The sequence below is a fragment of the Oryctolagus cuniculus genome, chromosome 4 (assembly GCF_051225735.1).
Source record: "Oryctolagus cuniculus isolate XC-2025 breed Fujian yellow rabbit chromosome 4, ASM5122573v1, whole genome shotgun sequence".
Taxonomy (NCBI): Eukaryota; Metazoa; Chordata; class Mammalia; order Lagomorpha; family Leporidae; genus Oryctolagus; species Oryctolagus cuniculus.
This window is the reverse complement of record NC_142870.1, coordinates 13,102,384-13,127,160: the sequence shown is the minus strand read 5'-3', so window position 1 is coordinate 13,127,160 and position 24,777 is coordinate 13,102,384. Positions and strand designations below refer to the sequence as shown.

The window sequence follows — 24,777 nt, the reverse complement described above, 5'->3', positions numbered from 1 at the left end:
ATAAAAAAATAAAAAAAAAAAGTTTACATTAATTTTATCAAATATATCCTTATATATTTAAACTTAGACAACGATAACAGCCCTTTAGAAAGATTTTGATATATCTCCAACTGAATCCCAAATTTGGTTGTCCTTTCTAAAGTGACTTATATTCAGCATATTTCAATTTAGAGTGAACCAGGTAATACAGGGCCATTAAAATTTAAAGATTATTTTATTTGCTTACTGAAAGTTTATGTTACTTTTTTAAAGATTTACTTACATGGAAGGCAAATTTTTAAAAATTTGCGAGGTAGAGTTACTGAAAGTGAGAGGGAAAGACACAGAGAAAGGTCTTCCGTCCGTTGGTTTACTCCCCAATGGCAGCAACGGTCAGAGCTGTGCCAATCTGAAGCCAGGAGCCAGGAGCTTCTCCCAGTCTTCCATGTGGGTGCAGGGGCCCAAAGCGCTTGGGCCATCTTCCACTGCTTTCCCAGGCCACAACAGAGAGCTGGATTGGAAGAGGAGCAGCCAGGACTAGAACCAGTGCCCATATGGGATGCTGGCACTGCAGGCGGAGGATTAACCTACTGCCCCACGGTGCCAGCCTCAAGCAGGATCTTAGAATTGCTACTTTATGCCCCAAATGGCTGCAAAAGGCCAGGATTGAGCCAGGGTAAAGCCAGAAGCTTCATCAGGCTCTCCCACATTGCTGCAGGGACCCAAGTACTTGGGCCATCTTCCAATGTTTTCCCAGGTAGAGCTGGATCGCAAGTGGAGCGGTTGGACTTCGAACAGGTGCCCATATGGGATGCCAGCTAATGTGCCACACCACAATGTCAGCCCCTACTCATTTCTTTTAAGCAGAGTATTATAATTCTACTTCAGCTAAGACTTAGCCCTTACAAAGTCGGCAGCAAGAAACAAAGCGGAAAAACCCATGGTAAAGTGCACAGAGATACACTGGTGCTATTCTAGAGGGAGACTTAGACAATATGGTTTGGCAACTACTGCTCTTATTCACAGCACATGTACATAGGGTAATGTCTGCAGGCAGCAACTAGGTAAACTGGCTTGGGACTCTAGCTATAATAAAATGTTTAGCCAGTTTGTTCTTTTATCATCAAGCAGTGACAATTCTAAGTAATATAAGGGATAAAACATTCTTTTCCCCCAAAATACTTTGTTGACTGAGAGACTAAGTTTTATTTATTTTTTTAAAGATTTATTTATTTGAAAGAGTTACACAGAGAGAGGAGAGGTAGAGGCAGAGGCAGAGGGGGAGAGGTCCTCCATCCAATGGCTTACTCCCCAGCTGGCTGCAATGGCCAGAGCTGCGCAGATTCGAAGCCAGGAGCCAAGGAGCTTCCTCTGGATCTCCCACACGGGTGTAGGGGCCCATGAACTGGGGCCATTTTCTACTGCTTTCCCAGGCCATAGTAGAGAGCTGGATAGGAAGCAGGAGCAGCTGGGACTCAAACCGGAGCCCATATGGGATGCTGGCACTTCAGGCCAGGGCGTTAACTCCCTGCACCACCGCGCTAGCCCGAGACTAAGTTTTAAATTATTGCTGTGGTTATTATTGAATTTTTAACGTTATAAATGTCAAATTTGCATTTTTATTACATATCCTTTAATAAGCTATCAATTCTGAGTGAAGTTTGTTGGGAAACTTCCCAGTCACATGGTCAGTTCCCCACTCATGCGGATTCCCTGCTCATTTGGAGAGTCAGCGCAGAAAGTTTCAGGACTCTTGAATTTTCCTCAGGCTCCGCCTGTACTTGACCCTGCAGTATATATCCTGTGATAAACAGTGCATTTAAAATATGATAGTTGGGTGCCATTTTTCTTCCCTGATGTATTTTTTCCTGGTACAAATATTTACCAACAGCCAGAATCAACCTTGAACAAATATAAAGTAGAATACAAAGCTGTAAAAGCAAAGAACCTTTAGAGAATTTCATTACTAAACAACAAAGTGCATGGAAGTAGACACTTACAAAAAAAGTGTTTACTAGGTATGACAGAAATTTACATTGAGTGGAAAAAGTCCTTTCAGAGAAATTTTTTGAGGGAAGAAATATGTCAAAGTCACTAGAATCATAAACATGGTGGGTAACATTGTGATTTCAGAATGTATTGTGAAACAGGCTGCTATATAAATGCCTGCCAAACATAACCTTATGCCGAAGCCTTCCTCATCATTTGTACATCTGTTGCTTCACTGTGCAACTTTTTATAATTAAAACAAAAAGTGTTCTTTAAGTATAAGGCAGATTAATAAACCTAGCTATAACTGTCTACTGAATGGAAATACAACTATGCAAAGATCTGTTTTAATGGTCATTGACAAATCTTTGTAAGTTTAGGCTTAAAAATAAACCGGCATCATAGCTCAATAGGTTAATCCTCCGCCTGCGGCGCTGGCACCCCGGGTTCTGTCCCAGGTTCTGTCCCGGTCGCTCCTCTTCCAGTCCAGCTCTCTGCTGTGGCCCGGGAGTTTAGTGGAGGATGGCCCAAGTGCTTGGGCCCTGCACCCGGCATGGGAGACCAGGAGAAGCACCTGACTCCTGGCTTCGGATCAGCACGGTGCGCTGGCCACAACGGCCATTGGGGGCTGAACCAACGGAAAAAGGAAGACCTTTCTCTCTGTCTCTCTCTGTCACTGTCCACTCTGCCTGTCAAACAAAAAAAACCCGTAATATTAATTTCATTCATTATTCTGACAGACCAGTTATGAATACTATTTTACTTTTCGAAAAAACATACTAATGCATTTCACAAGTATTAACTACTTTTCCCCCATTACAATTTTTTTTTGTAACTGGTATTATTCTGTGTGTTTACATGTATAAAAAATCAAGTTTCTTTTCTGGACACTTTTATTATTCATTTTATTATTTCTGACAATTCTGTTGAAGGGGTGTATTTGAAAAAAAATCAGCTCTGGATGTCAATATATTTATTGCACCACTGTTCTATGGTATCTTTCAACTGGGATTACAGGTGCATGCAGATTTATATCAATCTGCTCAAGGCCAGCGCTGTGGCTCACAAGGCTAATCCTCCGCCTGTGGCGCTGGCACTCCGGGTTCTAGTCCCAGTCGGGGCGCTGGATTCTGTCCCTGTTGCCCTTCTTCCAATCCAGCTCTCCGCTGTGGCCCGGAAGTGCAGTGGAGGATGGCACAGGTCCTTGGGCCCTGCACCTGCATGGGAGACCAGGAGAAGGCGCCTGGCTCCAGGCTTCGGAGCCGCGGTGCGCCGGCCGTGGTGGCCATTGAGAGGTGAACCAACGGAAAAGGAAGACCTTTCTCTCTTTCTCTCACTGTCCACTCTGTCAAAAAAGAAAAAAAAAAAAAAAAAAAAAGAATCTGCCCCACTCCTGCAAATACCCTAGCTTCTAATTCTTTACTACTGTGTTGAGTGCTTCATTAGAGTATCAAGATTTCTATATGCAAGTTATCTCTGTCTTTACAAGTGAAGAGCTCTTTGAAATGTAATCAATAAACCAAATACCAAACAAGATGAAGGTACAATTATAATACTGTTTGTGAAATCTCTTCTAGTTCTCAAACAAATCGCAATACACTGCTAATTATACTTTAAATATTTCTTTAAACACATAAATATAGTTCTTAGTCTAAGTTCAAAACAGATCCCAGTAAGACCTATCCTAAAGCAAATTTAATAATTACCCATTTCTACCTTTTCTGTGGCTTGGCAAGAATACAATACTAATTAACCACCAATGTTATCAAAATTTTGAACTGTTAACAGGTAGGGTGCTTATTCTATTTACCTGACAACCTAATACAGTTTGTTTTTAACTTATCATTAAAGCAGTATGTTGTTGCTCTGAAGTAGGATTAAAAATGACTTAGCATATTGTCTCAACAAATGTAATGAGTAAAACTAAAGGTTCATAATTTCATATATTACCAACATCTATTTAAAATCAGATGTGAATGTGTGAAGATATCTAGAGAAAAGTTACCTGGAATGCTGAGGTAAATTACACTGGTTTATGATCAATAGCAGAGAATAACCTACAATTTGTATCTGGGAAAAGTAAAACAAACCAATACAATTTCCTATTATTACATACAGTTTTATCTTCAATTCTTTTTTTAAGATTTTATTTATTTATTTGACAAGTCAAGAGTTACAGAAAGGCAGAGCAAGAGAGAGAGAGAGAGAGGTCTTCCTTCCGTTGGTTCACTCCCCAACTGGCTGCAACGGCTGGAGCGGCTGGAGCTGTGCTGATCCGAAGCTGGGAGCCAGGACCTTCTTCCGGGTCTCCCATATGGGATGCCAGTGCTGCCGACTGGTGCTTTAACCCACTGTGCCACAGCGCCGGCCCCCTGAATTCTGTTTCATAAGATTCAGTAACCAAATCCACCCCCTATCTCTTTCTCAATCCCTTGCTAACTGTGCATGTAATTTTTTCTGATACAAAATATTCAACAAAATTGTAGTCTAAAAAGAGGGATATTTTCACAAAGAACATCAGGAATAAATGATGCTAGAGAATGCTCTGAAGAGCCAGCTAATTCTTTATAAAACCAGACTTCACTATAAAACCAGACTTCTGGCTGGTGCTGTGGTGTGGTAGGCTAAGCCTATGCCTGTGGCACTGGTATTCCATGAGTGCTGGTTTGTCCCGGCTGCTCCTCTCTCCATCCAGCTCTCTGCTATGGCCTGGGAAAGCAGCAGCAGATGGCCCAAGTGCTTGGACCCCTGTACTCATGTGGGAGATCCAGAAGAAGCTCCCGGCTCCTGGCTTTGGATCAGCACAGCTCTGGCTGCTGTGGGCATTTGGGGAGTGAACCAGTGATGGAAGACCTTTTTCTGTCTCTGTCTGTAACTCTATCTCTCAAAAGAAAATCTTAAAAACAAACAAACCAAAAAAAGACTTAATGTTGAAAGAGATTAAGAATTTCCTCAGATTCAAGAGGAAGAAAACTTTAACTTTTAATTATCCAAAAACTCCTGAAGGGTAGGCATTTGGTCTAGTAGTTAAGATGCCTTGGGGCCAGCGCTGTGGCACAGTGGGTTAAATCCCCAGCAGTTCCACTTTCAATCCAGCTCTCTGCTACGGCCTGGGAAAGCAGTAGGTCGCCCAGGTCCTTGGGCCCCTGCACCTGCGTGGGAGACCTGGGAGAAGCTCCTGGCTTCAGATAGGCTCAGCTCTGGCCGTCATGGTCATCTGAGGAGTGAACTAGTGGATGGAAGTCCTTTCTCTCTCTCTCTTTAAAAAAAAAAAAAAAAAAAAAGAGAGAGAGAGAGAGAGATGCTTATACACCATATTGGAACATCTAGGTTTAATTCCTTTTTCCTGCCAATGCAGACTCTGAGAGGCAAAAAGTGATGGCTCTAGTAATTGGGTCCCTGCTGCCCTTGTGGGAGACCTAGATTGCTCTCCCAGCTCCTGGCTTTGGCCTGGCTCAGTCCTGGCCATTGCAGGCATTTGGGAGTCTCCTGAGCTTTCTCTTGTCTCTTGAACGAAAAAAGAAAAGAAAAATTCCAAGGAACAGCACAACATGGTGACAAGAACAATTTCCAATTTTTACTTTAACTGTTCACCTAGTCTTCTTCCACACTCTTCCACAATAAGAACTCTGAATTCTTTGTGCATTTCTTAGAGAAGAAATGTTCAAAATAAATAAATAAAATTACAGGTTAAAAAATTTATCTAACAAGGCATCCTCATCAGATTATCTAAACTCTACAAGACAGTCATCAACAAGTCAAATATGTTAATAGCCACACATAACAATTTACAGTGAAAATAGTAGAGGGCAGCAAATCCCCCACTGAGATGCAGAACTCAACTGTTCCTTTTGGTCAGGGGAATGGGTCAAGACTGAAAGTCCAACTGGATAAGTGTTCCAGAGTTGATTAGTACATTAAATATTTACAAAGTATAATTTATGTCCGATTTTAAAGGTAAATTACTATGTATGTTTTCTTCTTGTTTTTACCACAGCTTTAAATGTGCATCACTTCAGCACCTCAATACTGCAAAAAGTAATCTAAGGAACCCTCAGAGTCTGAGTCCCTTTCAGTTGTCTCTAAGGTCAAAACTGTTTTTATAATGTAACTAAGACACTTCCTGTCTTTTTAATTAATTTTCTCACAAGTATATTATAAAATAATATTTTCCAAGGGCTACCTGATATGTGTTATTACAAGAGAATGGAAAAGTAGATGTGAGAGTAAAGGTTTCATTAAATCAAAGTTCATATGAAACTTGCAAAATGAAAAACAATGCCACTCTTCTAATTTTTTGTTTTGGAACATTATTTTTCATTAAAAATTATATTTATGCTAATGTGTAATGATAATCTGTAATTATTTAATAATTACTATTTTACCAATTTTATTTTAATATTTTAATGAATTAAGTACATTTCTCGATTTAAGCTATGCAAATAGTAGATAAAATCCACAAATAGTAATTAACAAAAAAATCTGTGCTCCTGAACTTCTATGAATTTAAAGGGGTCAAAAAACTAAGTTTGAAAAGACTCGTCCTAGAGAAATTCTTACATGTACACAAGGAGATAACGTTTGAGAAAGTTCCTTGTAGTCTGTCAGCAAAAGAGGAACTAAATCTAAAGTGTTAATGTTTGAGCCAAAAAAGCACACTGCAGGACAACTGTCAATTCTTTCCTCTGTACTATTTTTGCATTTTAATTAACAGCTTAAAATAAAATTATAGGTGGTGCAAAAAAGTGGGATGGGCAAGACATTCTTCTGGATTAAGGGAACACTGAATAAAGGCTAAAAATACAATGAGTTCCAATCCATAACTTTTGTTCATTCTACCAACACCATACTCTTCACATTAAGTATATAAACAGAATTAAAGACTCAACGTTTATTGTATTGTTGTGTGAACACCACAGAACACACTAACACAAACAGCTACAATGCTACTAGGCAATGCAATCTTGAGACCACCTTCATATATTGCATCAGTCACTGACCAAAAACATTAACTGCAAAACTGATCCCTGATTCTGCTTCATTCATCTTCTGATCTTTCACAACACTTAATATAATGCCTTGCTGCAAAAATTCTCCAAATATCCTGTTAAATATTTAAGAATCTCAACTTTCTTGGGGCTGGTACAATACAGTGAGTTAAGCTGCCACTTGTTTGACACCAGCATCTCACTTGGCGGTGCTGGTTCCAGTCCAGGCCACTCCACTTCCAATCCAGCTACCTGCTAATGTACCTGGAAAGGCACTGGAGGATGGCCCAAACTGGGGTCCCTGCCACACATGTAGGAGACCAGGACTGAGTTCCTGGTTTTGGCTTCAGCCTGGCCCAGCCCTGGCTGTTGTGGGCACGTTGAGGAGTAAAGAGGACACAAGATCACTTTGTGTCTCTGCCTTTGTCACTCTTATCTTTCAAATAAATAATCTTCCAAAACAAAACACACTGGGGCCAGCCTTGTAGCATAGCTGGTGAGGCCATTGCCCGAGTTGATGGCTTCCCATATGGGTGCAGGTTTGTGTCTGCTCCATTTCCAATCCAGCTCCCTGATAACGGACTGGGAAAAGCAGCAGAAGATAGCCTGAGTGCTTGGGCCCCTGCTACCCCATGGTGGAGATCTGCAGGAGGCTCTTGGCTCCTGGCAGTTGCAGTCATTTGGGCAGTGAACCAGCAGATGGACGATTTCTCTCTCTGCATCTCTCCCTCTCTCTGTAACTCTTTCAAATAATTTTTTAAATCTCACCTTTCTTATTGTGTATCAAAGACAAACTTCCTTTTACCTATGCTTCTGATCTTTCTCTTTCCTCTTATCTAGTTTTGCTCCAAATTAACCACAGCCTCTTTGCTGTTTGTTTGACACTGCTTTTCTAAACCCCATTCCCTCCAAATGCTCAAGCTTCTACTATCAATCTAATAGAGACCAAGGTTTGAACATCACTAAAACTAAAACCTTACAATACAAGGGGTATCCAAAACAATTAATGCAAAATGTGTATTATGACAAAACCTATGGATGGATTTCAAATTTTTCTATCAAAATGATCTCTAAAGTCCACTTTTCGGTGAACTTTATGATGTATCCCTGCATACACAGTAAAAGCCCATGAATTGCCTGGCACCAGCGCACTCTACATTGTTACCTGCTCTCTCCTCTTTCTATCCTTGTAGCAACTTTTCCCTCAAAACCAAACTTCCAAAGAGACTATCTGCTACCTCATATTTCCTCATCGCCCATCATCTCTCAACTAAAACTTTATTAATCTCAAAATCTTCAGTATCCTTTTCTGAAGTCTTTAACTTACAATGACTCTTCTGGTATCATGCAAAATTCTATCTTTAGGGAGCAATTGCGATCGAGAAATTTGCACTCAAATCCTAGCTCTATCATCAGTTAGCAGTATGTCCTTAGGTGAATTATTATTTAACTTCCTTGGAAATCAGTTTCCTCATCTATAACTGGGCATCTAGAGAGTTGTGGGACTATCTTCCGCTGCTTTTCCCAGCCCGTTATCAGGGAGCTGGATTGGAAATGGAGCAGACACAAATCTGCAGTTAATGTTTTGGATATACAAAGTGTCAGGCTATAAATGTTCTGATTTCCTTTTTCTCCCCCTTCTCAATTTTCTCCCATGTGCATCCAAGTGCTTCCTGGTCATCTCCTTTCTATCTCTTGGCTGCTTCCAAGTTTGAGTTCTAGATGTCCAATAGCTTGCCAAAAATTTCCATATGACTATTTGATACATGTCAACCTGTTCAAAAATCAAACATTTTCTTCTCCATTAACTATACCTTTAATGACTGCCTGACTTGCATTAATGGTATCACTATTCTCTTAGGACTTAGTATTTAGGGGCAAAAGGTGTCTATACCCTACCATAAGCCAAGGATTCCCTCTTCTCCATTTCCACTACAGACTTGTCAAGTTCAGGCTTTACTAACCTCTCCTACCTCAGTCCCCAATCTGCTAGTCTTCCTCAAGTCTGTGCCTCCTGCAACACTATAAATCGAGTAGTTCTGATATCACTCTACTACTTAAAGCCTTTGAGGTTAGCACTGTGGCACACTGGGCTAACCCACAGCCTGCAATGCCAACATCCCATACAGACTCTAGTTTGAGTTTCTGCTACTCCACATCCAATCCAATTTCCTGCTAATGTGCCTAGGAAAGCAGCAGAAGATGGCCCAAGTCCTTGGGTTTCTGCACCCACACAGGAGACCTGGATAGAAACTGGCCCAGCCATGGCCATTGCAGCCGTTTGAGGAGCAAACCACAGGATGGAAGATCTCTCTCTCTCTCCTTCTCTTTGTGGTGCTTCCTTTCAAATAAATGAATCTAAAAGAGAGGGGAGAAGAGAGGAGGGGAGGGGGAAGGGGAGGGGGAAGAGAAGGGGGAAGAGAAGGGGGAAGAGAAGAGAAGGGGGAAGAGAGGAGGAGGAAAGGAGAAGGAATTCAAACACATGAGATAGATCTGAAACTGTCAGGCCCCAAACTACCACCTTTACTTTCCAGCAGGCTCAGGAAACAAACTACTAGTTATTTCTCAGTTTGCCCTTCAATCTCCCTTTCTTAACTTGCCGATATCTGACAGAAGATGCCAAAACTGACAGAGGATGGTGGCCTAGCAGTTAAGCCTCTGGTTTTTAGGATGCCTGGTTTCTGGCCCCAGCCTACTGCTAATGCAGACTCTGGAGGACAGCAGTGATGGCTCAAGTGGCTGAAGGTTCCTGCCACCTATGTGATAGACCTAACTGAGTTCCCAGTTCTGTGCCAGCCAACCAACACCCAGAACCACTGTGGGCAGCTAGGGACCCAACTAGTTGATGGGGGCAGGGGCTGTGTGCTGTCTCCCCTCCTCCCTCTCATTTTGTCTAAACAAAAATATTATTGAAAACTTGGGAAACTGATACATTCTCTCCCCAAGTCTTCACTGATCCTCCATGGTCATGCCACAGCACATTACATGGGTCCCAAAGGAAGCTCTTCTAACACTTATTAAAGTTATTTGCCTATGTATTCAGTCCTTAGATTAGACACCTCAGTGACAGGGACCTGCAGTCTCTGTATTCAGTATTCAGGATACAGCTGTACAGCTGAGCAGGCTCTCAAAAGTCTGTCAAATGAAAATGATTTGGGAACGGACCAATAATATCTGATAAAGGGCAGAAAAGCACGACAACTCAAACAGGTACAAAAAGATGGGTTTTAAAGTTAGAATAACTGCTCTAAAAGAAACTTGCAATTTAGCAAGAGAGGTGCACTCGCAGCATACACATAAAGTAAAAGCAATCTGAATTCATATACACTAGGAATAGAAATGAAAATGAATAATGAACAATAAAACGCTCATTTCAGACATTTAAAAGAAAGGTCACAATAGCATTTCTTTTTTCAAGGAGCCAATACCAATCCTAACTTTGGCTTTTCAAAAGTAAAAACTTTTTCAGGATTAAGATACTCTGTTTAATGTGCTTGATATCAACCTCAAAAATACCTCAACCAGAACTAAACATTTCTGATCCTAAGGATACAGTTAAAAGCAGCCTCACTCATTTAAAAACATTCAATAGTTAAGTTTCTAACCTGTGAGAAAAATCTGCTTGAAATCATTTAACAATCCTTGTGTTATCTGCATTAATTCTCACTCACTCAAGTATCTGTCAGGCACCTGCTACGGTGAGATGGGTGCTGGCTTTTTGGTGGGGAGGAGAGGGGGGACTCCCTGCCCTCAATGAGCCAACATTCCAGTAAACTTTACCTTTAAGAAACAAACTCAACTTTGAACCCTGAAATATATGCAGCATTATCCCAAAGTCCCTGGCAGTCAAAAATCAGGAAATATTTTATTTTGAAAATCATCACTATTCACCTTCTACAAGACACTGTCCAATAGCAGTCCCAATTATTACCTTTAAGACTTTTCATGTACCCACCAGCGGAAGAAAAAGCATTTTCTGTATAATCTGTATGGCAATAAATGGTCTCAACTGCTCACAACTAAGGGTCCCTTATTACGTCACTGCAAATCGGTAGGAAAATTATGGCACGAAAATTCACAAGTGGAACTATAGTATATCTCACTTAAAGATGCAGCAAGTTTTTAAGGCCGCATCAACACCTCTCGAACTACTACATCTGATTTTTCTTTAGTACTTGAAAAAGGAGGATAATCCAATTCAACCCGTGACGACGGTTTCCCATTCTGCAACCGCATTTTAAAGCATCAATGGTCAAGCCCTCTCCCCCCAAATCGACCGGATAAACGGGTCGGATCCACTCTGCCCTCCAAAAGCAGCACCTGGAACGATTAGGGATCCAACCGGAGAACTTTAAAAAGGGCAGGCAGCTTGGTTCCCGCTTTTGGGAGGTTTTCACATGCAAATGTTCCCGAAGGAGGGGGCTGGGATTAACTACCTCGGGAGAAGGTGCGAGGGTGGGGAACGGGAGGCCAACGCCGGCTTTCCCGCCGACCAAGGCGGAGCAAGTACTCTCCCATTCAACTTTGTTAAGTGTCACGCTGGGGCCACAGAGCCTGTAAGAGGGTTACGCTCGCAACTCGGAAAGATACGGAGCCTCCCCCCACCGCCACCCCGCGTTTATTAACTCCATCTCCAAAGTGTGTGATTCCTGGAGGAGGGGGACGCACGCCCTCCGCCGCCCGGGATCAGAGTCCAAGCGCCGACGCGCCGCGCGGCCAGAGCAACAGGAGAGCCCAGGCCGCCGCTCCGCCGGCCCCGCGACCGGCAGATGCTCCCGCTCCCCGCCCCCAACCCCACACGCCCGCCCGCGCTCCGCGCTCCGCTCTCCGGCCGGCTCCCGGCACCGCGAAGCCTTTCACCCGGCTGGGAGCAGGCAGCGGGGCAGAGCGAGCGAGCGAGCGAGCGAGCGAGCGCGCCGGGATCCGATAGAGGGAGAAGTTCGAGGAGCCGAGGCCGGGCGAGGGAGGGCGGCCCCAGGTCGGTGCCCCCTCGGGGTGGGCGGTGGGGGAGGGGTGTGGGGTCAGTTCCCGTGGTCGCCCCGACCGCTCCTGGGCCACAAGGCCGCTCCGCGCAGGCCCCGACGCCCCGGAACCGGGACAGGAAGCGTCCCCACCCGGACCCAAGCTTTAAACCTCCGGCGGCGGGAGAAACGGGCCCCGGCTCCGCAGCAGGCCCGGCACCCCGTGCCCCCGAACACCCCTCACCTCCTGGTTGAAGGCGTTGACGGCGTCCATGTTCGCGCGGCGGCGGCGGCGGCGGCGGCTGCTCCGGGCCCGCCGGTCACATAGACCTCGCGCCGCGGCGGAGCGGGGCTGAGGAACCGGCCGGGCCTAGGGGCTTGGGGGGAGGCGACGAGCTGAGCGCAGCCCGAGGCTGAGCAGGAAGGGGCTGCGGCCGAGGCAGGCGGCGGAGGGTGGCGGGCCCGCACTCAGTCCCGTTCGCTGGCTGAGGAATAGGAGGCGGCGGCGGCGGCGCTGGGCTCCAACATGTCCGTTTGGCGGCGGCGGCTGCGCCCTGCGTCTCGCTGACACGGCCCCCGCGCCCTCACGCACTGGCCCACACTGGCCCGGCCGGCGAGCGGGCGGGCCTCTCTCTCTCTCCTCTCTCTCCCTCTCGCCAGCGGGATGGCGGCAGCGGCCCGAGTCCACGCCGCGCGGGGCACCCTGGGACGGCTCGGGCCTCCCGGCGCTTCCTGTGCCGGGCGCCCGCCCCGCCCCGCCCCGCCCGCCCGCGCTGGCCCCGCCCCGCGCGCCCGGCTGCTGGCGCGTGACGCCGGGAGGCCGGGCGCTTTCCCGCCGGCGGTGCCCGCGGGCCGGGAGGCTGCGGGGCGCTGGCGCCGAGCCCCGGTGAAGGGCGCCGGCGAGCGCGCGGGCTGCCGGGGACGAGCGGTTGCGTCCGCGCGGCGCCGCCGGGGTGCGTTTTTGTGAGCCGGTCGTTGCGGACGCGGGGCCGCCGGCGCTCCGCGGCCTGGAACAAAGGGCGCAGGGACCTCACGCCGGCCCGCCGGGCGAGCATGGGCAGGCTCCCGTGCGCTCCGCCGGAGGAACAGCCCGCGCCGAGGCGGCCCCGCGACCGCCCTTGTCCGCGCGGCTGGTTGTGCTCCGGCTGAGGCGCCGGGGCTGGGTTTCCACAGAGGCCTGAGGGGGCCCCGGGGCGGCCGTGTGCCACGCGGGGAGGAGTGGGTTCGCGGAACCGAGTCGGTTCCTCGCTGGCGGAAACGGGGCCTTAATTCGCTCTCCTTGCTGTTGGCCGGGCACCGTAGGAGGTGTTGGGAGATTTGGACTTGAATGAGTGTTTCTGCCTACGGACACCTCAGTGTAGCGGAGAGAGGGCAGGCTAACGAGCAGATAATTATCAGAGTGGTTAGCAGAGCCTTGGGGAACAAAGAAGATAGCCGACTGCAAGTCCAGGAAGGCTTCCCGGAGGAGGTAGCTCGGACCTAGGCTACCTGGAGGAGGAGGAGGGAGGAGATCTGTCAGGTGGATTAAGAGAGGGGGGAGCCATGAGATGAGGCCCTAAGGGGGTCTTTGCCCTTCATCAGAGTTTGGAATTTATCCCCAAGGCGGTGGGGGGCGGGTGTCACTGAAAGATTTGAGAAAGATGGGGTTGTGCTGAATGTTCCCAGAGGAGTGGCGCGGGGGGGGGGGGGGGGGGTTCGGCCCTGGCCCCTGGAAGCGGGATTGTCAAGGAGGATGCCAAGGGCTTCTGGGCTGAGGAGTGGCGGAGGCTGTGGTGTATGCGGCCACCTAGGGAATTTATGGAGTGCAAGACGCGAGTTGGAGGGAAGGCGGAGTAATGGTGACTCCTTGTGGACCGGTTACCCGGTGCCAGGGCCTGCCTGGCATGCTAGTCTGTCTTTTGTTTGATCTCTGCCTCAAGCTTTGTGGGAGGTGGCTATTAGTCCCGCCCTGGTTTTATAGTTGAGGGAGTGAGTCCTCATTCAGTTAAGTAACCTGCCCAAGGTCACACAGCCTGGTGAGTTCCGCCTGGGGCCGGTGGAGTTTGAGCTGCCCCTGGGACACGTGCGGGAGGATGTCTGGGAGGCAGTTGGGTAAACAGGTGTGGAGTGAAGAGAGATGGCTTCGAGGGTGTAGACCTCTGGGTGTCCTCGTGGGAAGGCAGGTAGGGAAGGGGTAAGAAGAGGTGGAGAAAGGCCTGGGAGACGCACAGCAAGATCAGAATGAGAAGGTGCCTGCTGCATTTAGTCGTGGAGGTCATCCTGCATGTGGCTGGAGTGGCGAGGGCAAGCGCAGAAGCTGAACCGCTGAGCTTTGCAGAGGGGAAGGCAGGCAGGAGACGTTAGACAGAAACTTGGCTGTCAGGACACCAGGAAGCTGCAAGACTTTGCTTGTTTTTTTTGTTTGTTTGTTTTTGTTTTGTTTTGTTTCGTTTTTAAGGTGAAAGAAAGATACCCTTAATCATTTCCCAGAGCGACAGACCCCAGATGGTTATGCTGAGGTTCACTTTTTTTTTTTTTTAAGATGTATTTATTTGAAAGAGTTAACACAGGAGAGGGAGAGAGAGGTCTTCCATTCACTGGTTCACTCCCTAATTGGCTGCAACAGCCGGGGCTATGCCAATCCGAAGCCAGGAGCCAGGAGCTTCTTCCAGTCTCCCACACGAGTACAAGAGCCCAAGGACTGGGGCCATCTTCCACTGCTTTCCCAGGCCACAGCAGAGAGCTGATTTGAAAGAGGAGCAGCCGGGACTAGAACCGGCTCCCAGATGAGATGCTGGCACCACAGGCAGAGGTTTAGTGCACTGTGCCACAGCACTGGCCCCAAGGTTCACTTTCTATCTCTGCATTATTACTCTCTCTCCCCCATGAGTTATGATTTCCAAACCCATGCTGTCATCCTCAGCACTACCCATGTTGCGTTAGACAGTGCCCTTGGCTGAGCTGTTAAGGCACTGCTGAAGATGCCTGCATCCTCTGGTGGAGTGCCTGGATTTGATCCCCAGCTGCAGCTCCTGTCTCCAGCTTGGTTCTAATGCAGACCCTGTGAAGAAGTAGTAATGGCTCAAAGAGTTAGGTCCCTGTTGTCTACCAGTTGCAGTCCAAGATACCTACAGCATGTTTCCAGCCTAGTGCCAGGACACAATCTAAGTTGTGTGGTTAGCTGGATATATCTGGAAACAAACATGGGGGCCCAGCACTGTGGCATAGTGGGTAAAGCCACTGCCTGCAGTGCGGGCATCCCATATGGGTGCTGGTTCAAGTCTTGGCTGCTCCTCTTCCTATCCAGCTCTCTGCTAATGACCTGGAAAGGCAGAGGAAGATGGCTCAAGTCCTTGGGCCTGTGACCTGTGTGGGAGACCTGTAAGAAGCTCCTGGATCCTGGCTTTGGACTGGTCCAGCTCTGGCTGTTCTGTGAAAGGGAAGGTCCCCACAAAACACAAACACTGGAGTAAGGGAAAAGGTTTATTGTCGGGTGGAGGAAACCTTACAGGCTGCCTCTCCGTGCATGAGAGAGCAGCAGCCTGTATTCGGAGAACAGGTCTCGTATAGCTTTGCAGAGGTAAGGAAGTGGGAGCGGTGAATCCCGTTAGGGTGGGGGTGGGGCTGATGCTTGCAATTGGGCCATTTGGTCATCTGACTTCTAGTAAGCCAGGCTGGGCTTGGGAAGATGGCACCATTTTACTAACATTGTGGCCATCTGGGGAGTGAACCAGTGGATGGAAGACCTCTCTCTTTCTGCCTTTGCCTCTCTGTACCTCTGCCTTTCAAATAAATAATAATAAATACTTCTTAAAGAAACGAATACACTGGGCCTTTGTTCTCACAGAAGAGCCCTCCCTGCCTCTCCCTGTAGGCAGGCATGATTTGCACCTAGTTGATGTTGGGACATCATTTGTTTTGCTCGTTCATCACTTATTACTACCTTTTTGTCTCAGATGAACCTTCTTCGTGCCAGGATCCACGCTAAAGAACGTTCCTGCTCTCCTCCCAGCTGGTCTGAACATCTCCCACTAAAAAATGCTCCCATGATGCACTGTGGCGCTTCTTACCTTGTAGCTTGTATTGCTATTTGAAAAAAAGCATTGCAGCATTTTCACACCATGTGGTCCTGCCTACTCCTACCTCTTTCTGTGCACCGTGGTGGAACTTAAAAAGGGACCCAGAAACCAATGAGATTTTCCCCCTCTCCCCAGTTCATACAAGCAGTCTTCTTTCCTGCTGTGCATCGGGGAATTGATTTGGCCTAAGGCCAGGATAAAGTCTCGAGGTTGGAAAAGGTCTTTGGGGAAGGTGTTGAGTTTTGAGCTCTGCAATGATCTTTGAATGAGGGAATGATATTTTTCTGGGTATCAGCCTGCTGAGGTTTGAAAGCACAAAGAACAAGATTTGACTTCTAAGATCCAAGTGTTTAAGGTAGATAACTTAGATGTAAGAGGCTCTTTTCTGGGTAAGGTGGTTTTGTTTTTCTGTTGAGAGTGCTGAGGAGGAAGCTTTTACAAGCTATTGGAGACTGTGTTATCAGCGAGACTTTGGGCACCTGGGCAGCTTTCTCTAGCATTTTTCCATTCTGAAGACAGCTGCACCTCTACCTGCTCTGGGACATCTGGCAGCCATTTGCACAGCTGCTGCTGGACTTCCACCTCTACCTCTCCAGGCAGATGAGTCAGATCTTCCCATAGGAAATTTTTGGCAAGTGAAAAAGCTTGTGAAAAACTGCCCTTTGTGATTAGAGACCTTGAACCAGTAGGGATGCAGCCTCTTGAAAAGGAGGATCATAAATGGATGTGACTGACAAAAATCAGCAAGATATTTTATCCACTTGCAAACTTACCTTCTTCCAAAGAACATGGAATTAAACAGATCGGTTTGTTCATGATGTGGATGTGAAAATAGACAGCACTGAAGAGCTGTTCTAAACATCGACATTTGAAAAGAAGTTGGTCAAATCCCTACTCAGAGGATGGAAAAGATGGCCTTCAAGAAGTGATATTCTGGTAAATTCTGTGCCCTTCACATGTCAGAACCTTTTCTTGAAAGGAGCTGGGTACAATCCCCAGGTATAGAGAACATGGAGAGAGGACATGTATAGATCAGGATCCAGGGGAAAATGAGTTCTTAATATTTCCTACATCCTTTGAGTAAAATAAGTATAAAAATATGTTGAATGAGACGTCGTTCTCCCTGGTCTGCTTTCTTTCTCTGACCAGCTTTCTCCTCTCTTTGTTGCTCACCTTACACTTCTGTGATTCCTCTGCCTCCACACTTAGGGGCCTCAACTCTGTTGGTTTGGAACTGTCTTTCCAACTGCCTCCTGGCAAATTCCACATATGTCCCTTCCATCTCCAAGGGACCCACCTCTTTCTTGACAGCCTCTGTCTCATGCACCTTATGTTGATGCCAGGATAGTGGGACAATGAAGAAAACAGGAATTCCAAGAAGGACAAGCCTGTGGCAGTTGGGTGATGGGCTTTTAGGGATTCTTCATTTTTCCTTAAATTTTCAGTACTTCCCAGACTCCCTGTAGAAAATGTTTTACTTTTTATAGTAAGTAAACTCATTTCAAAAATCATGCAAGAAAGTATGCATTGGTAATTGTGGTCATGAGTACAACAGTGAGCCTATGAGTCAGTAATAAAGGAAAACATTTTATCTTGACCATTTCCTATCTTACCTAAGAATAGGAATTGGCAAGGGGGCCAGGGCAAGGATGGGGGAAGGAACTGGGCATGCCCACCTACTGTATCTGAGTGCTTGAGTTTGAGTTCCTACTTCTAGAAAGTCATTCCAGCTTCCAGCTAGAAAAGAGGCAGCAGGTGATGGGTCAAGTAATTGAGTTCCTGCCACCTACATGAGAGACTTGGACTGGGTTCCCGGCTCCCAGCTTTAACCCAGTCCATCCCTGGCAATTGTGGGCATTTGGGAAGTGAACCACTGGATAGGGTGCTCTTTCTTGCTATTCCTTTCAAAATAGAATAAACTTTAAAAAGGGGGATATGGTGGGTATTGTGGTACAGCAGGTTATTTTGCCCACATCCCATTTCTGAATGCCTGAGATTGAATCCCACCTCCACTTCCTATCCAGCTTCAAACTAATGTGTACCCTGAGAGGCAGCAGATAGTAGCTCAAGTACCTGGGTCCCTGCCACCCATGTGTGAGATTCTGATGGAGTTCCTGGCTTTCAACTTTAGCCTGGCCCACCCACCACCTGGCTGTTGCAGGGATTTGGGGAGTGAACCAGTGGATGAAAGATCTCACTCTTGCTCTGCCTTTCAAATAATCAATAAATACATAAATAAGCTTTAAAAATCCAGTCTTAAGTGAAAATGTCACTTCTGGAACTGGGGTATCCCAATCCAACACTTGCCCTTTGTTCATTCACAAAATAAATATGAGCATCTGTTATGGTCAGGCACTGTGGGGTGAGCAAAAGCAGGTAAATTCCTTCCTCCTGGAGCTCCCCCCACCCCCAGAGTCTGACACCCTGTGTTGTTGTCGAGTATTTTTCAAGTGTCTATTGGCTATTTATACACTTTGTTTTCTTAAATGTGTATTCAAATCTTTTACCCTTTTTTAAAAAAGGGATCATTTGTCATCTAATTGGATTGTGTGAGTTCTTTATTTATCTGGATTCAACCCTTTGTTAGGTACACATATTGGGAATATTTCCTTCCAGTCTGTGACTTGCCTTTTCATTTTCTTTTGAAAAGATGTTTTCAATTTCTAAAAATAGTTTATTTATTTAAGACAGAGAGACAGCAATCCCATCCACTGGTTCACTCCCCAAATGGCCACAATGGCTGAATCTGGGTTGGGGTTGAAATCTGGAGGCCAAAATGCAAATTAGCCACATTGGCCTCAGGGACCCAACCCCTGCAGCCTTCACCTGCTGCTTCCCGGGTGCCTATTAGCAGGGTTGGGAAAGGAGTGAATTGAAACCAGGTGCTCTGCTACTCAAGTGGGTTGTGGGTGTCTTAACTGCTAGCCTAAACACCTACTGCCATATATATATATATATATTTTTTTTTTTTTTTTTTGACAGAGTGGACAGTGAGAGAGAGAAAGGTCTTCCTTTTTCCGTTGGTTCACCCTCCAATGGCCGCTGTGGGAGGTGCACCGTGCTGATCCGAAGCCAGGAGCCAGGTGCTTCTCCTGGTCTCCCATTCAGGTGCAGGGCCCAAGCACTTGGGCCATCCTTCACTGCACTCCCTGGCCACAGCAGAGAGCTGGACAGGAAGTGGAGCAACCGGGACAGAACTGGCGCCCCTACCGGGACTAGAACCCAGTGTGCTGGTGCTGCAGGCAGAGGATTAGCCTATTGAGCCATGATGCCGGCCCTGCCATATATTTTTAATTTTGATGAATAGAAGAATTTTTGTTGTTTATGCTTTTCTGTCATACTGAAGAATTTTGGTTTACCCACAGAGTACTAAATGGTTCCCTCTCATTTTTCCTCTTGAGTCTTTATGATCTAGCATTTATGTTGAGGTCTGTATCATATTTTGAGTTAATTTATGCATATGATGTGAAGTAAATGTGGAGCTTTGTCGTCCCCCACCCAGCCCCACCAATGGGATATCCGGTTGTCCCAGCACTAATTGTTGAAAAAGCTGATAATTGGTCATGCATGTGTGGATCTGTTTCTGTACTGTGGTTCCTTCATCTGTATGTCCATCTCACATATAAATGCCACATGTCTTAATTTCTCTGGTAATTCAAGTAAATCTATTAGTGTAAATCTCCAACATGGTTCTTCTTTTAAAAAAATCTGTTTATGATTCCATAATCTTGAATTTCTTTGAAAATTTCAGAATCAGCTTGTTAATGGTAAGTGAAAACAAGACAACACAAGAAGCCTGCTGAGATTTTGATTCGGTTTCCATTGAATTTATAAATCAGTTTGGGAGATATTAAGTCTTCTTATCTGTGAAGACAATTTATCTTTTTATTTATTTAGATCTTCAGTTTCTCTTAGCAATGTTTGCTGAGATCTCAACATGTCTTGCACATATTTTGCTAAATTTATCCCAGGATAATTCATGTTTTGGTGTGCTATATTGTTTTTAAAATTTATTTCCAGTTATTTGTTTCTAATAGAGAAATGTTATTGACTTTGTATATTCATCTTGTGTTCTGCAATCTTGTATATGCTTATTAGTCCTAGGAGCTTTTTTTTTAAGTTATTTCCTCAAGACTTTCTATGGATGTGATTATGTCTTTTGGGAATAAAGACAGCCACTGTGTAAGTCTGTTGTTTAGTTTTCTCGTTTGCACTGACCAATCCACCATTACAGTGTTACAAATAAAAGCAGTGAGAATAGACTTCCTTATTTTGTGTTTGATCTCCAAAGCAAAACATTCTTACACCATTTCTTGTGTTGTTCACTGAGGGTTTTCCTTAGCTGCCCTGTAACAGGATGAGGAAGTTTCCTTCAAGTAGTTCCCTGGGAATATTTTTATTCTATTAAATCATGAATGAATATTGAATTTTATCAAATGCTGTTACCATATACATTGAGATGAACATATGATTGTTGTATTTTATTCTGTTAACATGATGACTTATAGTGCTTAATTTTAGAATGTTAAGTCAGTTGGCATTCCTGGAATACACTGACTTGGACATGAGATATTTCCCTTTTTATGTACTACTGGATTTAATTTGCAATGATTCCCTTAAAAATATTTTCTTTTTTTTTTTTTTTTTTTTTTTTGACAGGCAGAGTGGACAGTGAGAGAGAGAGACAGAGAGAAAGGTCTTCCTTTGCCATTGGTTCACCCTCCAATGGCCGCCGCGGCTGGCGCGCTGCGGCTGGCGCACTGCGCTGATCCAATGGCAGGAGCCAGGAGCCAGGTGCTTTTCCTCGTCTCCCATGGGGTGCAGGGCCCAAGCACCTGGGCCATCCTCCACTGCACTCCCTGGCCACAGCAGAGAGCTGGCCTGGAAGAGGGGCAACCGGGACAGAATCCGGCGCCCCGACCGGGACTAGAACCCGGTGTGCCGGCGCCGCTAGGCGGAGGATTAGCCTAGTGAGCCGCGGCGCCGGCCCTAAAAATATTTTCTTATGTTCATGTGTGATATTGGTCTGTAGTTTGTGCCTTCTTGGAATGGGTTTGGTGTCATGGTAGCTTGATTTGAGAAGTATTTCATTTTTTATTTTCTGGAAAGAGTTTTGTGGAACTGATATTTCTTCCTTAAGACTTTGTTAAAATTCACCAGTGAAACCACCTGCGCCTATAGTTTTTGTTATAAGAAGGTTTCATGTTAATAATTAAGTTTTTTAAAATCAATATATGGCTCTCCAGGTGTTCTATTTCTTAGATAGTTTTGATAATTACTATCTTTTGAGAAATTTGTCTATTTAAAGGTTGTTGATGTCTTGGCATAAAGTTTTTCATGATGTTGTCTTTTAGTCTGTGGTGAGATTCCTCATTTCTTTGTCCTCATTTCTGATTTTGGTAATTTCTCTTTTATTTATTTTCTTGTTAGGTCTAGTTAAAGATTCATCTGTTTTGCTGATTTTCAGAGAAACAGCTTTCAGTTTAATTGATTAGCTGTATTGTTTGTGTACTTTCAGGCTTATTGATTTTTCACTCTTAATTATTTTTAGAAGTATATTCTTTTAATTCCAAACATTTAGGAATTTCTCAAATATCTTTCTGTGGTTGATCACTAATTGAGACATGTTTTGTGGCTCAGCCTGTGATCTATTTAGTGGGTTGTTGTATGTGTGCACTTGAATTAATGTTTACCCTGGTCTTGTTAGGTAGAATGTTCTATTAATGTCACTTGGATCAGGTTGGTTAATAGCATATAAGAGTTCTCTATCCCTATTCATTTCTTGCCTACTTATTATGCTAATTACTCAGGAGATTTGACATCTTTGCTGTAATTATGCATTTATTTCTCCTGTAAATTCTGTCAATATTTTGTTGTTAGGTCCATAAACATTTAGGATTATCATTTCTCCTTCATGAACTGACCCTCTTATCGTTGAGTAATTTTCTGTGTATCTCCAACATTATTCTTTGTTCTGAAATCTGATTTGTCTGCTATTGATAGAACCATTCTGACTTTCTCGTGGCTGGTATTTGCATGCTATGTTTTTTCCATCATTTTGCTTTTAACCTACCTGAGTCTTTATAGTCAACATGGATTTCTCATGGGCAGCATGCAGTTGGGCCTTGGATTTTATTCCAATCTAACAACTCTGACTTGTAACTGAATTATTTAGACCATTCACATTTAATGTAGTTATCAGTATGGTTGAGTTTATTTTTTAAAAGAATTATTTTATTTATTTGAAAGATAGAGTTACAGAGAGAGGCAGAGCCAGAGAAAGCAAGAGAGGTCTTCCATCCACTGGTTCACTTCCCAAATGACTGCAATGGCCAGAGTTGAGCTGATCCGAAGCCAGGAGCAAGGAGCTTCTTCTGGGTCTCCCATGCAGGTGCAGGGGCCCAAGGACTTGAGCTGTCTTCTACTACTTTCCCCAGGCCGTTGCAGAGAGCTGGATCAGAAGTGAAGTAGCCGGGACTTGAACCGGCACCCATATGGGATGCCGGCGCTGCAGACCAGGGATTTAACCTGCTGTGCCACAGCGCTGGCCCCGATGATTGAGTTTAAATCTACTGTTCTGATACATGTTTCCTATTTTTCCTATCTGCTCCTCACTGTTTTTTTTCCTCCTATATGTCTTCTTTTGGCATAGAAATTTCTATTATTTAGTATTTAAAAAATTATTTGAGATGTGGACAGTCAGATAGATCTCCTATCCACTGGTTCACTCCACAGATACTCAAAATGGCCAGGGCTGGGCCAGGCCAAAGCTGGGAGCCAGGAGCTCAACACCATTACCCCATGTGAGTAGAAGAGACCCAGTTATTTGAGCCATCACTTGCTGCCTCCAGGGTGTGCATTAATAGGAAGCTGGAATCGGGAGCCAGACTCCAACCCAGGAACTGCAGTGTGGGACACAGGCATCCTAACTGGCATCTTCATTGCTACACCAAAAGCCTGTCTCCTAGTATTAAAGTTTTCCTCAGGAGCTTAGTACATGTATCTCTCTTTGTAGTCATTGATCTAAGGCTTACACTCTACAGCTTTAAGTTATCAAATCCACTTTCTTTTTTTTTTTTTTAACTTTTATTTAATGGATATAAATTTCCAAAGTACAGCTTATGGATTACAATGGCTTTCCCCCCCAATGACTTCCCTCCCACTTGCAACCCTCCCCTTTCCCGCTCTCTCTCCCCTTCCATTCACATCAAGATTCATTTTCAATTCTCTTTATATACAGATCAGTTTAGTATACATTAAGTAAAGATTTCAACAGTTTGCTCCCACACAGAAACATAAAGTGAAAAATACTGTTTGAGTACTAGTTATATCATTAAATCTCAATGTACAGCACACTAAGGACAAAGATCCTACATGAGGAGTAAGTGCACAGTGACTCCTGTTGTTGACTTTACAAATTGACACTCCTGTTTATGGCATCAGTAATCTCCCTATGCTCCAGTCATGAGTTTCCAAGGCTATGGAAGCCTTTTGAGTTCACCGACTCTTATCTTACTTAGACAAGGTCATAGTCAAAGTGGAAGTTCTCTCCTCCCTTCAGAGAAAGGTACCTCCTTCTTTGAAGACCTGTTCTTTCCACTGGGATCTCACTCACTGAGATCTTTCATTTAGGGTTGTTGTTTTGTTTTGTTTTGTTTTTTTTTGCCAGAGTGTCTTGGCTTTCCATGCCTGAAATACTCTCATGGGCTTTTCAGCTGGATCCGAATGCCTTTAGGGCTGTCAAATCCACTTTCAAATAAATTTATACCACTTCACATGCAATGTATGATCTTTATATTATGCCCTTATGTCTTCTGTAATCATTGTGCCTATTGTTGTTCTCTATTTCTATGCATGCACTTCAAGAAGCTTGTGGAGGCTGGCTCCGCGGCTCACTAGGCTAATCCTCCGCCTTGCGGCGCTGGCACACCGGGTTCTAGTCCTGTTCCGGACGCCGGATTCTGTCCCGGTTGCCCCTCTTCCAGGCCAGCTCTCTGCTGTGGCCAGGGAATGCAGTGGAGGATGGCCCAAGTGCTTGGGCCCTGCACCCCATGGGAGACCAGGAGAAGCACCTGGCTCCTGCCTTCAGATCAGCGCGGTACACTGGCTGCAGCAGCCATTGGAGGGTGAACCAACGGCAAAGGAAGACCTTTCTCTCTGTCTCTCTTTCTCACTGTCTAACTCTGCCTGTCAAAAAAAAAAAAAAAAAAAAGATTGTGGAAACACAAAATTAAATGATTATTTTGGTACAAAAAATATTTTGAAAACCATGCATTTTTTCTAATACACATTTTCCACAAACTTTTTGAAGTTCTTTTGTATTGATTTCAAAATTTTTTGCATCAAAATAAATTTATCCTTTCATTTCATTTTTCCATGAACTTTTTTGAAGTATCCTTGTACATCTGTTTTTTTTTTTTTAAATTAATATATTTATTTGAAAGGCAGAGTTACAAAGAAGCAGAGGCAGAGAGATCTTCCATCTGTTGGTTCACTGCCCAGTGGCCGCCATGGCTGGAGCTGGGCCAATCTGAAGCCAGGAGCCAGGAGCTTCTTCTGGGTCTCCCATGCCGGTGCAGGGGCCAAAGGATTTGGGCCATCTTCTACTGCTTTCCCAGGCCATAGCAGAGAACTGGATCGGAAGTGGGGCAGCCTGGACTTGAACCAGCACCCATATGGGATGCGGGCACTGCAGGCGGCAGCTTCCCAGTACACCACAGTGCCAGCCCCTCCTGTGTATTTTTGAAAGCTATTTTTGGAGGGTACAGAATTCTACATTTACAAGGTTTGTCCCCACAGTAC

General features: G+C 45.1%; 2 protein-coding genes across 7 annotated transcripts in view; one reads left to right on the top strand and one right to left on the bottom strand.

Moving 5' to 3' along the window:
• SCAF4 (SR-related CTD associated factor 4) overlaps window positions 1–12,303 on the bottom strand; it is a 64,158-nt gene extending 51,855 nt beyond the window's left edge. For all 6 annotated transcript variants that reach the window (XM_008267178.5, XM_017347217.4, XM_051859485.3 and 3 more), the window contains exon 1: window positions 12,162–12,303. In XM_008267178.5, coding sequence (XP_008265400.3) covers window positions 12,162–12,191 — 30 coding nt within the window. In that variant the 5' untranslated portion in view covers window positions 12,192–12,303. The remainder of the gene's footprint in view (window positions 1–12,161) is intronic.
• A 278-nt stretch (window positions 12,304–12,581) lies between these two features.
• LOC103350602 (uncharacterized) lies at window positions 12,582–17,087 on the top strand. Its single transcript, XM_089331495.1, has 2 exons — window positions 12,582–12,870; window positions 15,853–17,087. Exons 1-2 carry the CDS (start codon window positions 12,582–12,584, stop codon window positions 15,882–15,884), a joined length of 321 nt encoding a protein of 106 aa, XP_089187621.1. The 3' UTR covers window positions 15,885–17,087.
• The last annotated feature ends 7,690 nt before the right edge of the window (window positions 17,088–24,777 follow it).

Coding starts and splice junctions, on each gene's coding strand:
- LOC103350602 (XM_089331495.1), top strand. CDS start 12,582: ATGGCGGCAGCGGCCCGAGTCCACGCCGCGCGGGGCACCCTGGGACGG. Junction 12,871..15,852: donor GTCCGCGCGGCGCCGCCGGG/GTGCGTTTTTGT, acceptor TTTTTGTCTCAG/ATGAACCTTCTTCGTGCCAG.